The 13,905-nt window shown below is 44.5% G+C and overlaps 1 protein-coding gene across 2 annotated transcripts in view; it reads right to left on the bottom strand.

Annotated features, from left to right (window-relative positions):
* Window positions 1-13,905, bottom strand: part of CADPS2 (calcium dependent secretion activator 2) — a 2,357,592-nt gene that overhangs the window by 1,017,226 nt on the left and 1,326,461 nt on the right. For both annotated transcript variants that reach the window (XM_086966845.1, XM_086966848.1), the window contains exon 11: window positions 6,629-6,832. In XM_086966845.1, the coding sequence (XP_086822971.1) occupies window positions 6,629-6,832 (204 nt within the window). The remainder of the gene's footprint in view (window positions 1-6,628; window positions 6,833-13,905) is intronic.

The following is a 13,905-nucleotide window of genomic DNA, read 5'->3' as shown; positions in this document are numbered from 1 at the left end:
TTGGTTTCGGTCTACATACTTCAGCCATATGGCTTCCTCCTCAAACACCTCAAGGCACACCTCCTTAACCAATATAATTTGAATTATATCATGGCTTAGTTTTGGTGTGATTGGGTATGATCTTCCTTCCAATTACCTGGTCTGTCATCCTGCAAAAGTGTCTGAATCTTTTGCTGCAGGCGGACCGCAAGCCCACTTGCAATTGTCGTCAGGTTCATGGGGAAATGGTGAGCGCATTGATTATTGGATATGGTTGGTTGTTCATAGGCAGTATATGTGCCCTACAGCCTTCAGTCCTTTGTACTTTTGTGTGATACATGTGTCTTCGTGGTTCCCAGGCTCATCAACATCTTCTGCAACACTGTAGATCTTGCTCAGAGGCTCATGAGCGCAACTTTCTGTGGCAGAGAGAATACACTGGCAGCTTCATTTGTGAGTCCAAACTTCCAATCTGCCAAAAGGTATATCCCTCTGGGTTGTCTGACGTTACCCCGCGTGCATTGGTTAGCCCACTTCAGCAATTGACTAACTTCACTTCAAGTGAGAGCATTCCTCTCTTTCACAAGGAGGACATTCACGCACAAAGAAGTCGCTTTTTTACCAATTTTTTATTGTTGGTGAGAAGGTGCTGATATTTCTACACCATTTTGGATTATTGTGAATCCAGAAAGGTAAAAAGAAAACACAAAGAATAAAAGAGCTAATAAGCCAGAGGCTCGCCAGATTGCATTCTGTTTCAATGACAACACCTGAAGTTGGCGCTTTGGACGTATTGTGGACGGGTATATATAATGTCTCCCTAGTGTCTCCCTAGTTTCTATCCTTCCATTCACTGTTCCCAGTCAGGGACTTCCTCTAATCTCATTAGCTACTCTGCATTCTCATTCCCTTTTAGGATTGTGATGTCCTGCAGATGGATTCAGTAGTCTCCTAAACCACTCCTGTGGCACTTCAAATTCACACCCACTCGCTGCGTTCTGCTATTTAATAGTTTACCGTCTACACCTAGAAGTAACTGCCCTTTCTTTTTCACTTACTTTTTAAGGATGCTATTTAAAGTGGTCGAGTTCTTACAGTGATACTTTGGGCACACACTTCACTGCTGTGCACAGAATGCATACTCCAGGACACACTCATATTACATATCCCCTGCACTGTTACGCTCTATGTTCACTGTACATCGTTGCATTTTCAATGACTATCACTGCCCCATTTACCTTACCCTGGAAGTTATAGGCTGCACGCTGGACTTTGAGTGCACATTCCCCCCATAACGTCCCCAACTTTGTATTGGTAGTTACGGGCGCCATACTTTAAAGGGATATTGCAGCACTTAGAATTTTACATTAGAAGTTACATGCGCACTTTAAAAAACATGTCCTCGCCGCACAGCACATTGGCGGTATATCCTGCTCCACAGTACTTTGTACTGGTAATTACGGGCTGCACCTTGAATGTAGTCGATTAGAAATGTGACACTCCTTGGTGGTGGAATCCTCGGCTCGCTGGAAACAGAGAGGTACCGAAGTGCGTCAACTTGTAACTTCATGCATAGGAAGTGAACTGTGACCACCCCCGAGTGAGAGTCCAAGGCCTGCCCTGAGTTATCATGCCTCTGGCGCCGACCACGGGCACCTGAGCAAATGCAAGTTGCCCGGCCCAGGCCAGGACAGAAGAAGGGAAGGGAAGGCTGGAAGAACGAGGGCAGGGGAGGGTGCAGGGCCTCTTTAATGTAATCCTGGACTTCAAGTGGAGCCCACTACGTCAGTGACTGTCACGTCACGCGACCGATAAATCCACGACCCATCAAAATAAAGCAGCGATGGTAATGGCTTATCATGGCTGTTACTTACAATTACTTGTGGTGGTGGGTGGCTGGGCCTGGCCTGCCTGTCTGCCTGTATTTAATAGGAGGCCTAGGCCTGCTGCTGCTGCCTGCACTACGACGTCGTTGGTCCGGGGTAACCACCTCAACCGCTGATGACTCGTGGGGTGGGGTGCGTGCGGGTGTGCCGGGCAGGCGTGGCATTTGGGGAAAAAATCTTGCACGCTGCCTGCCGCACAGCTCTACCCCCACAGAAACTGCGCAGAACCATATCCAGCCCCCTGCCCAATCAGTGTCTCGGGCCACCCATCGGCAAGGGCTGCCACTCTGCCGTCTACGTAAAGCAAATTCCAAATGTGCATTGTGACCATCCATATTGGATCCATTCATGGAATACGTAAATTATGAGTCATTACGCCGAGTAGGTGAGGTCAGTGCTTTAAATGGACAAAAATAAGTGCAGGTACTCATCAAAAGGAGGGATAGACTAGGGGTGGGGCTTGGGGCGGACATAAGGATGGTGCTAAAGGCGGAACAAGGGGCGGGGCTAATTTTTTTACCTTTCTAAGGTTTTTATGCAATAAATATGCATGCATTGTTAGAATATCAGATGTATCTGTCCATTAGTTTTATACATTAATAACCATTTATATAGCACTTACTAAGTGTTTATTACTACCCAAAGTAACCCCTTTTTAGCAACCTTAAAAAATTATAAGATTAAGAAAAAAACAGCAAGGTTCTATATATATATATATATATATATGCCTTGTTTTTGCATGCAGGTCCTTGCTGCGGGGACATAATGCACTTCGATATATGGCAAGGATGTTAACTTGTGACCTACAGGGAAGACAAGGATCTATGCAACAAAAACAGTATCCTACTGAGCTGTCTACATAAAAAAAATCTCTGAACTACATGTTGCATGCTATGCTTTCCAGCAGGCACAATGACCCTTGATGCAATTTTATTGGGAATTGAACCTTAGATTAGAATGCCACAGATCTTTCTAGCTAGCGCATTAACCACCAGAGTTATCCACTTTCTTGCTACTTATGGTGCCCCAATCTTTCTTAAGAGAAAGGCACTGGCTTTCTGTGTCATACGATTAGTAAATGCTTAGCTGCAAAAAAGCTAGCAATTTATCAGACACTCTTTTCATTCTCGGCCCACCACAGGCATCAGTAACTGGAAAAAATGCTTGTATGTGTTTTGAAGATGCACAATAGCAAGCGTTTGACTTTTACATAGTGCTCAACATCTTGTCTTGTGATAGATGTACTGGTGAATTCGTGTTAAAAAGTCTAATGGTAGCAGTTTACAAATAGAGCTTTCTGCTACTAAAGCATCACTGTAGCACCGTGTTACCCTGAACAATGCCTCTCACACCCTCGCCCATTAGATTTCATAGGCACCTCTCTGCCCCCGCTGTTTAAAAACAAAGTCTAATCGAACCTCCCTGCAACCACACCTCTGCTCTGATGGCTTCCAGAGCAGCATATGCAGATCACTCTTCTACGAGCCCGGCCCAGGCTTCCACTGTGATTAAGAGTGGAAGGCGCTGCCGACGTACGAGGTGATTGATGACAGGAGCGCCACCTGCATCAAAACCAGCCCCCTTGTGAGTACCGGTACTCTCCTTATTCAAGGAAAAGTGCCGGTACTTGATGTGACAAAATGAACAAGTGCCGGTACTCAGTACCGGTGAGTACCGGCCCTTTTAAAGCACTGGGTGAGGTGATTTAATTTTGTCTAGTCTGTCAACGGCTATGCTTACACCCCATTCAGATTACCATATGATGTGCAGAGCTGCAGACGCGTGGTTTTATGCAGTAGACCCAGCCCTGACAAATAGGTACCTGTGCTAAGCACCGGAAAGCACTGGCACAGATTAAGCACTGCATTTACCCTGCATGCTTTTACCCCGCAGTTTTTAATCAGCAAAATCATTTACAACGCAGGGCTTTACAACACAATCAATTACAATGCATTCCCCATTACAAAGCCATTACTATTCTAACTGGGGGGGGGGGCGTTACTTTTGGAATGCGTTGGAACAGTTTGCGGTGTAAAGCCCAGCGCTGTAAAAGCTTTTGGGGAGTAACAAATGCGAGGTAAAGACATGCAGAGTAAAAAATACGGGTAAAGGATGTTCCCTATCCCTTTGCCATCCTACTCCGTGCTTACCACAAATGCCAGCAGCTTGTGTTGTAGGCCAGGTCACCTAACCGCAGAGTCATAGGGTGCACTAATTCATTTGGAGGGAGATGGTGTGCACAGGGTGCAGTGGATTTTTTCAACGGTGACAAGGGCAAGGATAGCTGTGGTTAGCACAGACACAGTGACCAAAGTGTATCGGAATTGTAAGTGCAGAATGAAGTCTTGGCTTCTGTATCTTTTGTTATCTCAGATAGTGTAATGGGCAGAGTCTATTGTGGTGTCCCTTAAGGTTGTGCATAAATGTGCTGATCCTGATGGACTGCCAGTTTGGATCCCCACTTGTGAATTTGTTTGCCAACAATTCAGTACCTTAATTTCTCAGATTTTCTGAAGCTTCTTCATATTAGGATGCAAAGGTGACAGATGCTGTACTGAGTCCACCACTGTCGGGGCTCATGTTTGCCTTTTTGCCCTTTCTCCTCATTCTCCATGTCTTGACAAAACATCAGCAGGAGTGGGCTCTATTGTTAGGGGTTCTTCTTTTAAGCTTCAGGGACTCTGTTTACCTCTCCTTTGTCACATGGCAGACACCGTTTTCGGTCCAGCAGCCAGTTTCCCTTTGCCTTCCTATGCTGGAGTGTACCTCCAGCCTCTGTCAAAGGTGGCCAGTGTGGAGCCTGAAAGGGCTAGAACTTTATCTACCAAGGCCCCTCTAGCCATGCGTCCCAGAGGACACTGGGCATCTTTTCCTAAATGGAGTGAATGTAGGCTGCTGTCTCGGCTTCATTGTGACCTTGAGTTGGTGTTTCAGTTTCTGCAAGAGGATTTTACCATGGCGAGGTCACTGACCCCAGTGATTATAGTGGAACCCTAAACATGCCTAAGGATCCTTGGGTTGGTCTTCTATCTATTGAATCCTTGGCAAAGGTGCTATTGCGGGATTTCATCTCATAGAAACAGAAGGTTTGGGGTTTTGCCATTCCCTAGGATGCTCCAGTGCCTTTTTAAGCTGAATGAAAAAAACGTATTTAACCCTCCAGGTTTTATTTTAATGGCTATGCCACTGCTTATCGGCTGGGTGCTTGGAATGTCTGCTGTGGCGTACCCTGTGCTTGAGGGTTTTTTGAAGATGGCTTGGACATACTCTTGAGTATGGGGCTAGTCCCTAAATTTAACTCTCTCTTTCACTGGAACCAAGAGGTGGTTCTTCCTTTTTTTCTTGAATCCATCTTCCACTGTGGAAGTACAGTTGCATTCACTGAACGTGAGGGCTGCCAGTGCCAACCTTCACAGGTATGTTGAGTATAGTCTAAGCGTTAGCCTTTTTACCAGTGTTGACATAGCCAAAAGCAAGTCCTCCACTGAGACCTTGAGATGTGAGGTGAAAGTTGTGATTTACCTTGCATGGAACCAGAATGGGTTTTCCATCCAGGGTTGTTCTTTCCATCCAGGGTTGTTCTGTAAGAAGTAATGTGCTTTCATAGCTCAAATTTGTATTCCATTACAGCCTTGATGTAGCAGAGGAGACTGAACTTGTGTTTGGTACCTGTGTACTTTCCGGTTATGCCATGCCTTTTGATTGTTCACAGGTAGCAGGCTCTAGAGAGTTTTGGTTGGCATTGCTACTGTCTGCTGCTGTGTTTCTTTTGGGAATAAATGGAAGGGGTCCCAGTAATAAGGAGACATTAACCAAGGAAATAAAAATAATCAAACCAACAAAAATTCAGTCCACATTGTTTTATTCACAATGGGATGATATAGTAAATATGCATAATTTACACAATAATCAATCAATGGTTAATTACAGTGCCCAAAAGGTAGAAGCGGGGAGGGTAATGTGATAGTGATGGGAGTTGGTGAAGAAAAGAGAAGATTCTTAAGTGACGGTAAAATCAGCAATTGAGACTTGTTTCACAAAGTTACAAACTCTGTACCAAAAACAGGACTGACAGGTTCATGTATAGTATTTTTAGACGCAAATCATATTCCAAATGTTCAATGAATGAGACCAATGGGGTGTGGAGTTGACAATGAAAGGCAATCAGATGTCAAAATTCGTGTTTCTTTTGGGGGCCTCAGGAATGGATCACAAAAAAGACATACCGAGTTGCTACAGTCGATACAAGGAACAGTAGGAGGAAGAGGAGGGGGCTGTAATAGCTGGATGTTTTTATCCATAATCTTACTTGTACCAAATTCTTCCTTCCTTTTAATTCTTTCTTATTTCATCCTAGTATGTTCAGGAAGTTCTTTTGACACAGGTATGCGTAATGGCCCCACCAGTGGGCAGGGCAGGGAAGGAAACAACAAGGAAGGAGCTTTATTTTAAGGAAACCTGGATATGAGGCGTGGGATCAGGGAGGTGAGCCCTTCCCTCATCAGGCAAGGACTGGAATGAGGAAGTGAAAATCAAAGTAATAAAGATTACTGGTAAGTAATCCAGACATTCATCTTGTAAAATAATCCCACTGAACAATCAACTCAAGCCACATCAGAACACGAAGGCCTCTTCTCAAGGCAAATTATAAGCAGAGCATGCACATAGTTTTGAACATTTGCTGTGTGAAGCAACGGGACACTGTACAAAAAGTGCCAACATAAAGCCACATCAAGATATTATAAGAGATAATAAACCCTCACAAAGTTGGACCGCTTCCAGTTGCACATTCATTCCTTTGGGGTTCATCTTTTGGGCCAGACTGGATGGGATTGGTTTGTAGGACTGGCCGGTGGCTCGGTACATGGCTTGTACCCACAGAATTCGATCCTGCTCATCATCGCTGGCAAAAATAACAGTGTCGCCTTCTTTAAGAGCATTAAAGAACATTCGTCCACCTTGAAGACCTGCACAGAGGGAGAAGAGGCGTTTCACAAATACAGCACTGCAGTACAACAGCATGCCCAATACCAGAGAAATATGAAAATAAGCAGCACAAAAGAGGGAATAGTGCAAGGCTGCCTCAAGGCACCCAGGGCTGGACTCGAAACTGAAACCAGCCCTGGCAAGCACCTCGGCCGGCCCGCAGGGCAGAGGGGTGCAGCAAGCTGTTTGCTAGGGCCGGTTTCCGCCGATTTTGTTGCAGGGGCAGATATTGCCAGCCCTCCGTAACAAACGGGCCACTGGGGCGGGGCCCAAAACCGGCCCCCACCCTGGCAGCCAACCCCGGAAAAACGCCTGGTACCCGCTACACCCAGTCCGGTCCTGAGTGCACCTTTACTTAAATGCTTACAAATAAAAAATTCAAAAGAAAAAATAAAGATGAAACACGGTGTAAAAAATCATATATTATGACAAACAAGAAATTTCGGCGTTTACTGTGTTCTATAAGACTGCTTCCCTTTTCCCTTCTTGAGGAGGAAATAAAAGGAGTTGTCCCCACACAAACTAATAAGCCCCTACAGTGTAAGGAAACTGTAGTTGGCAGGTGGTCCCAAATGTAAAGCTGAAGTGATGTATCGGGAGCACCAACCAACGAGGAACCTCTGAAGAACACTGACACAGGAATGAACCTATGGCAAATAGCAGGCGGCATTATCCGCCTATACTGAAAACAATAGCTCTTGCAGACAGCGAATGCGTACTGACACTCAACCTAAACATAGATTGACAAACTCAAAAGAGCTATTCGGCTGTGTCAATGTTTTTTTAGCCATGATCAAAAGGCCAGCCTTGACTGCGCCACTTTTAATTTTTTTTACTTTCAACCACGCTGCTGTAAAACAAAGTAAATGCACAAAGAATGCAGAACAATGTCATACATTCACCCCAGTACAGAGATCTGGGCCTAAATCCATTGTTTTTTTGCTCACCATGCCATTCCAGTTTGAACCCAGCAATATGCAAATCAGTCATATGCAAAGCATCCTATGACCGGTTTCGGGGTTACACCCCTCTTCAGTCACGATAGCTTGAATCCAGTGGCATGAAGAGCACGGGACTCACGTCTGAACATACACGTCCCAATAGGGGAGAAAAATGCAAAAACAACAGTTGATGTAGAGAATGCAGAACAATATCATTCAACCCAGTACATAGATCTGGGCCTTAATCCATAGTTTTTTTGCTCACCATACCATTCCAGTTTGAACCCAGCCATATGCAAATCAGTCTTGAACCTGTGCCTCATGGGAACAGTCCAGCCCGATCTGCCAAGCCAAGCCCTCCCTCGACAGGGAACCAGCATCGGAGTTTCACCCCTCTTCAGCCAGGATATCTTGATTCCAGTGGCATGGAGAGCACAGGACTCACGTCTGAGCATACCCGTCCCACTCGGGGTGACAAATGAAAAAACAACAGTTTATGTACAGAATGCAGAACAATGTCATACATTCACCCCAGTACAGAGATCTGGGCCTAAATCCATCTTCTTTTTGCTCACCATGCCATCCTAGTTTGCCAGTTTGAACCCAGCCATATGCTAATCAGTCTTGACCCTGTGCCTCATGGGAACAGTCCAGCCCGAACTGCCAAGCCAGGTCCTCTCTGGACTGGAAACAAGCATCCTAGGACTGGTTTCGGGGTTTCACCCCTCTTCAGCCAGGATAGCTTGATTCCAGTGGCAGATCTATTGACTGGGGGTGAGTGTTTTGATTTGCTCAAACGCTCTGTCCATCATCCCATTTGGGATCGCTTTGTTCGCCCTAAATTGGCAGGGTATGCCTAGACTTGGGTCCCTTGCTCACTTTGACACTGGATTCAAGATAGCCTGGCTGATGAGGGTTAGAACCCCGAAACCGGTCCCAGGATGCTTGTTTCCAGTCCAGGGAAGACATGGCTTGGCCGTTCGGGCTGGACTGTTGCTGAGGCACAGGGTCAGACTGATTTGCATATGGCCATGTCTGAACTGGGTGGTGGAGTGAGCTAAAGAATGATGATGGATTAAACCCAAATCTGTTGACTGGGGCCGAGTGTTTGATTTGCTCAAACGCTCTGTCCATCATCCCTTTTGGTGTCGCGTAAAACATAGGTAAAACATTTGTTTTTACAAAGTCAATAGATTTTGTGTAGGCGAGACCTATAGCCTTTGCTCATGCTTGTTTTAATTTACATTTTTCTTGCAGTGGAGTTTATGTGACATTATGTTTTCTTTTTTGCATCTTTTTATTTTTGTGTTTACAAATTAACCAAACCTACAGACGGTGTCACTATTTTTTCTTTTCCAAAAAGAGATAGTTGGCTGGAAGTGCAGTCTAATAGAGCGGTGAAGCAGTCGGCTGCCAAACATGAGACAAATGTGCGACCATTCACAGTTTGAAAGTGTAGCTGGAATAAACGCGGAAGTTTATGAAATGTTTATACAGCGACTCACGCTGGCTATTAACACCATCTTCTGGGTAACAAGCCAGAGACAAATGTGGATTAATATGACAAATGCAATGGCCACCCCATTCCCTTCATTACCATCTAGGTACCTACATCACTTGAGACTGTAGCACAGCAGCCTTAAACCTTGTGATACTTTACTGGAAATATTCATGAGGACTCGGAGAGCCTATGGCAGCCCAAAACTGGCTTTAGACATTGGCGAACCAGCAAGTAAGACCCTAATTGAAGATTTGTGAGACAAGGCCTTTGCTTTTTTTTTTAAAAAAGAAATCTTGCTGTTATGGAATACAAAGAGGAATGCTTCAAATTCCAATTCTCGGATCTTAAAAGCGATAGATGCATTTGAAAGCGTGGCAGTCGAGTTAAACAATGGCAAACCGTTAACCTTTATATAGGCATTCCAACACTCCAAGTGGCCAAATGGGGACACAGTATCAATTTACAAAAGCCTGAAAGAAATACCTTTAGAGTAGTTCCAAAAGAGTCGCCAGGGATGCAGATGTCAACAGTTTGAAATTCTACAGCACGCAGGAGCGAGGACAGCAAAGCTCGGTTTTACATGCTGTTGCATCCCATAATGGAAAGCGTCGAAAAGGATCAAAAGCAGTGTGCATTTTATGATTGGAAACAGCATTGTTGAATAAGGTCATCCCTTTTGTATTTGTGAAAGCCTTTCTCAAGAGACATAGCAGAAAACTGTGGAAATTAATTACCTTTTTCGATCATGCGCAAAACATACTTCTGAAAGTACTGTACATGACTATTTATATTTATTTTATTTATTTAATAGGTTTTATATTTGGCGAATATGACATTTGACCGTATCAGAGGGCTGTACAAATGATCAGAAATATGAGAACCGGAAATCAAACAGCAACAAAATGAAGAGAAGTACTAGTTGCTTGAGTTAACGAGCTGCAGAAGGTAATATCTGGACATGTCAACGAAACACTAGAAATGGTCCGACAGTGTTAATCATGAGTGTAAATCCGGAGTCGAATTGTATGACCTAGGCCAGGAATTTGTTCATAAGTAGTAATTTAACATCTTTTTTGAAAGATGCAGATGAGGGAATCAGTCTGATTTCAAGAGTTCCAAATTCGCAGGGCAATACCTGAGAAAGCTCTGTTGCAAATTGTCTTTTTATAGAAATGTTGTAGTTTTAGTAACAAGGTGCCAGTGTTTCTAGAGGATCTGCATCCACCAGATAATTCTATATTGTGTGCCAAGTAGCTTGGGCATTGTAATGTAGTGTGCTTTATGGAAGGAGTTCATTCTGTCTTCTCAAATAGACTTCGGTTTTCTTACTAAAGGTGTAAAACACGTACACTAGTTGTTATTGACATTACAAATCCCGTTGGCTAGGTGACGTGTATTGATAATGCTCCACATTGACCGTTATAGTTTCCCTTTGGGTGATGGAAGAAAGTCGATCTGGAAATGCTGTAACCTGAAACTTTTTGTTTTCTAAACCACTAGAGTTTAATTTCTTCTAGGGCCCAAGACCTAAGGAATAAGTCTCAGATGCCCCCTATCCTTATTTTGAAACTACTTACTTTTCCTCTCAGTGCAGCCTCTTTTACCGCAGCACTGGCATGAATTTTGCAGTCTCCAGTCTATAAGTAAGAGGAGTGAACCATTAAATGAACCCATAGTCTATGAATTGACTACCATATTGATTTGGTCATGTGTGCACTTGTGTTATGGAGTTTAATACGTGTTATCATTTTCCTCACAGCATCGCGTGGTATCAAATTTGATTTTTGCTAGTCACAATGTTGTTCGGTCAACGCACCCAATCAGAGCCTACCTGCCTATACAGTATTCTTCTAGATTCCACTGTTTAAATGGGGGCAGCTAAAAATGGCATTATTTGGAGGCAATATATACTTGAGCAACTCCCAAAGATGAAATTAGAATTAAAATAACAAACGCAAAATAAAGACTAAAGTGGCTAAAGGTTTTATATTTATGCATGAACTTTGTAACCTGTTCTCCAGGTAGCTGAGAGTGCCTTTAATGTTCCAAAAACAGGCGAAGCTAATTTTCTCCTAATAGGTGATCTTTCCCATCTTGGAGAGTATGAAACAGTCATCCAGGGTTCTGTGCCTCAAACTCAACTCTTGCAGGGTGTTGGTTGACATTGTACTTGAATGATAAAGGTTGTGGTTCATGTTAGGGTCAATAAGGACCAATCCAGAAGAGCCATATGTCTATTTTATTTAACTTGTTCTGAGCTGCTTTCTTCGAGAATTGATTATTGTGTAGCAGCTTCTCAGTTGGTCATGTTTGTAGTTCTAAAGGTGGAGGCACACCTGTGGGCCAGATGTATAGAAGGACTTTGCAGTCACAAACAATGCAACTCATAAAATCACAGGGTGCAACATTTCTTAATGGCCTAAATCCCTTTTGTGATTTGAATACACCTTTCCAATTTGGTATTCATTTCAAATTGTAATTAGTAAGTGGCGTGAAAGGGACATACCCTCATAATTTACAACCTCAATGAGATATATCAATGGTCCATAATTACAATTGTGGTCCCAAACTATTAAAAACGTACAGACACCTCAAAGGCAGCAGCAATGGATTCACTAAGGGGAAGTTATTCCCATTGCACACCTCCCAAATAGGGAATTATGCCGGGCAGCATCAAAAGAAAGGGACAGTGCAATTGGGATGGCTCCTGAATTAAAAACATTTTTTAATGCACAGCCACTTTCTTAAAGGAACATGCTGTTTTGAAACAAAGTGGGTCCTGCTTCGGAACGCCACAGAGGGATGGTACCTACTGTTCCTTGCAGGCACCAGTTCCTTCCTTTGTAGCCAATGGCAGCAGTCACAAATAGTGACATGACTAGTTTATATATTTATCAGGCAGGTTGTTCTACAGCCCCCTGTGACTGAATATTTTGTGACTCATATTATTAATACAACAGTCACATTGACAAATTACAGACGGTCACGCAAAGTTTGTGCCAATTTCCACCCACTATTTACGACCGGCCTGCTAATAGATCAGGCCCCTAATTCTAGGTCTATGCTAACACCCAGAAGTGACACTTCTGTTGGGAATGGTATTATAAGAAGTCTATCTTTTGTTGCTTTAAGGTGTTGAACATGTCTTTAAAATGATAATTTTTGATTGAATCATCACAATGCCATAGTTTGGGGAGGTTTAAAGTATGCTCTATGTCACAGCTCACATTGCCGGAATCATGGATTTCTGATAAATTCTCTGTAGGCATTTTGCTCCTTGGGCTTATAAATCCAACATTTGTGTGGTCCAGCATCACCATGGTTGGTTTAAGTATTGTTAAAGGATGAACATATATCCTGGGTGGACCTAAGGGATGAAATGTGAATACATGCCTCAGGCCAAGCAGTGAGGAACATGCATGGGCATAAATATGATGGGAACCAGCAATTCAGATGGACGAGGGAGTTGTGCGATTGATGTGGGACCAAAAGTAATGGTAAAGTGTGGGACAGGCTAACAGAGGAGTACATTATTGAACTCTGCCTTGTATGGTATTGCTTTGTAAAAGTCAAAGACAGCCATTTTCTTATACTAAACTCTAGATTAAAGATTCTATTTCAATTGCTTTATTTCCTATTCATATACTGAGGGGAGTTCCATTTAAATAACCACTACTATTGCTGTGACTTTCAGTTTACCACTGGTGTATGGGAATAGACCCTCTACCAATAGTTCAAGTTTGTTTCTCACTTTTAAATAAAATAGCTGAGCATTCAAAGATATGCTGCACTAGGGGGCGTTGCCAGGCCGTCGACCAACATGGCAGCACGGCGCTGAAGCTCTGCTGAATCACCTGCGCACATCCTTATTATCTCCCACTCTTGAGCCACTGTTGCCAGCTATGGGGCACCTGCCTGTTGCGGTGGTGATGTTGAGTGTGTGGAGAGCTCCTGAGATGCGGTGGTAGTGCCCGATCGTAGCAAGGACGGCCCGTATCCTGCTAAGGAGGTGGTGCCGATACGATCGGTGGCGGGACGTCGACTCGACATGGACCCGGGTCTCTTTCATCCTGGTGCTCCACTGCTACAGCCTGCCCGGGGAGAAGATTGCGGTGAGTGTGCTGGGCGTGGGCCGCTGGGGACTCCCTCCCTCCCGCCCTTGCCATCTTCCCAGTCCCGGGCGAGTGGAAAGCAACCTGTGCACTCCCGTTACTCCCTGAGGCCCCGCGGGAGCGCCTGTGAGGCAGCTGCCCCTCTGCGTGGTTGTGCACGGGGGAGGTGAGTGGCAGTACTAGCTGTTCGCTGCACCCAGCCACCCCGCGAGGAGCGGTCTGTGTTGCCGGCTACTAGAGCACGCACCATTGAAACCTTGCTAGGCTTCCATCTAGCGCCGGTCCCTACAACAGATCCAGCCTGCGGCGGCCATCTTCAGGCCCTTATCTGCTGCACTACCTACAGAAAACCACTCATCCTCTCCTTGGACATAGCTGTACCACATAACTAACGCATTAGTACCGTTCCTGTTGTACTGGGGTGACATCCTTGGTCTCCGAGTTCGCTGCCTCAGTCCCCCTTTTATTACGCTGAGCATCAAGCCAAGACACTGTACCGG

This window comes from Lissotriton vulgaris, chromosome 1_1 (assembly GCF_964263255.1).
Source record: "Lissotriton vulgaris chromosome 1_1, aLisVul1.2, whole genome shotgun sequence".
Classification (NCBI taxonomy): Eukaryota; Metazoa; Chordata; class Amphibia; order Caudata; family Salamandridae; genus Lissotriton; species Lissotriton vulgaris.
This window is presented reverse-complemented; position numbering and strand designations above follow the sequence as displayed.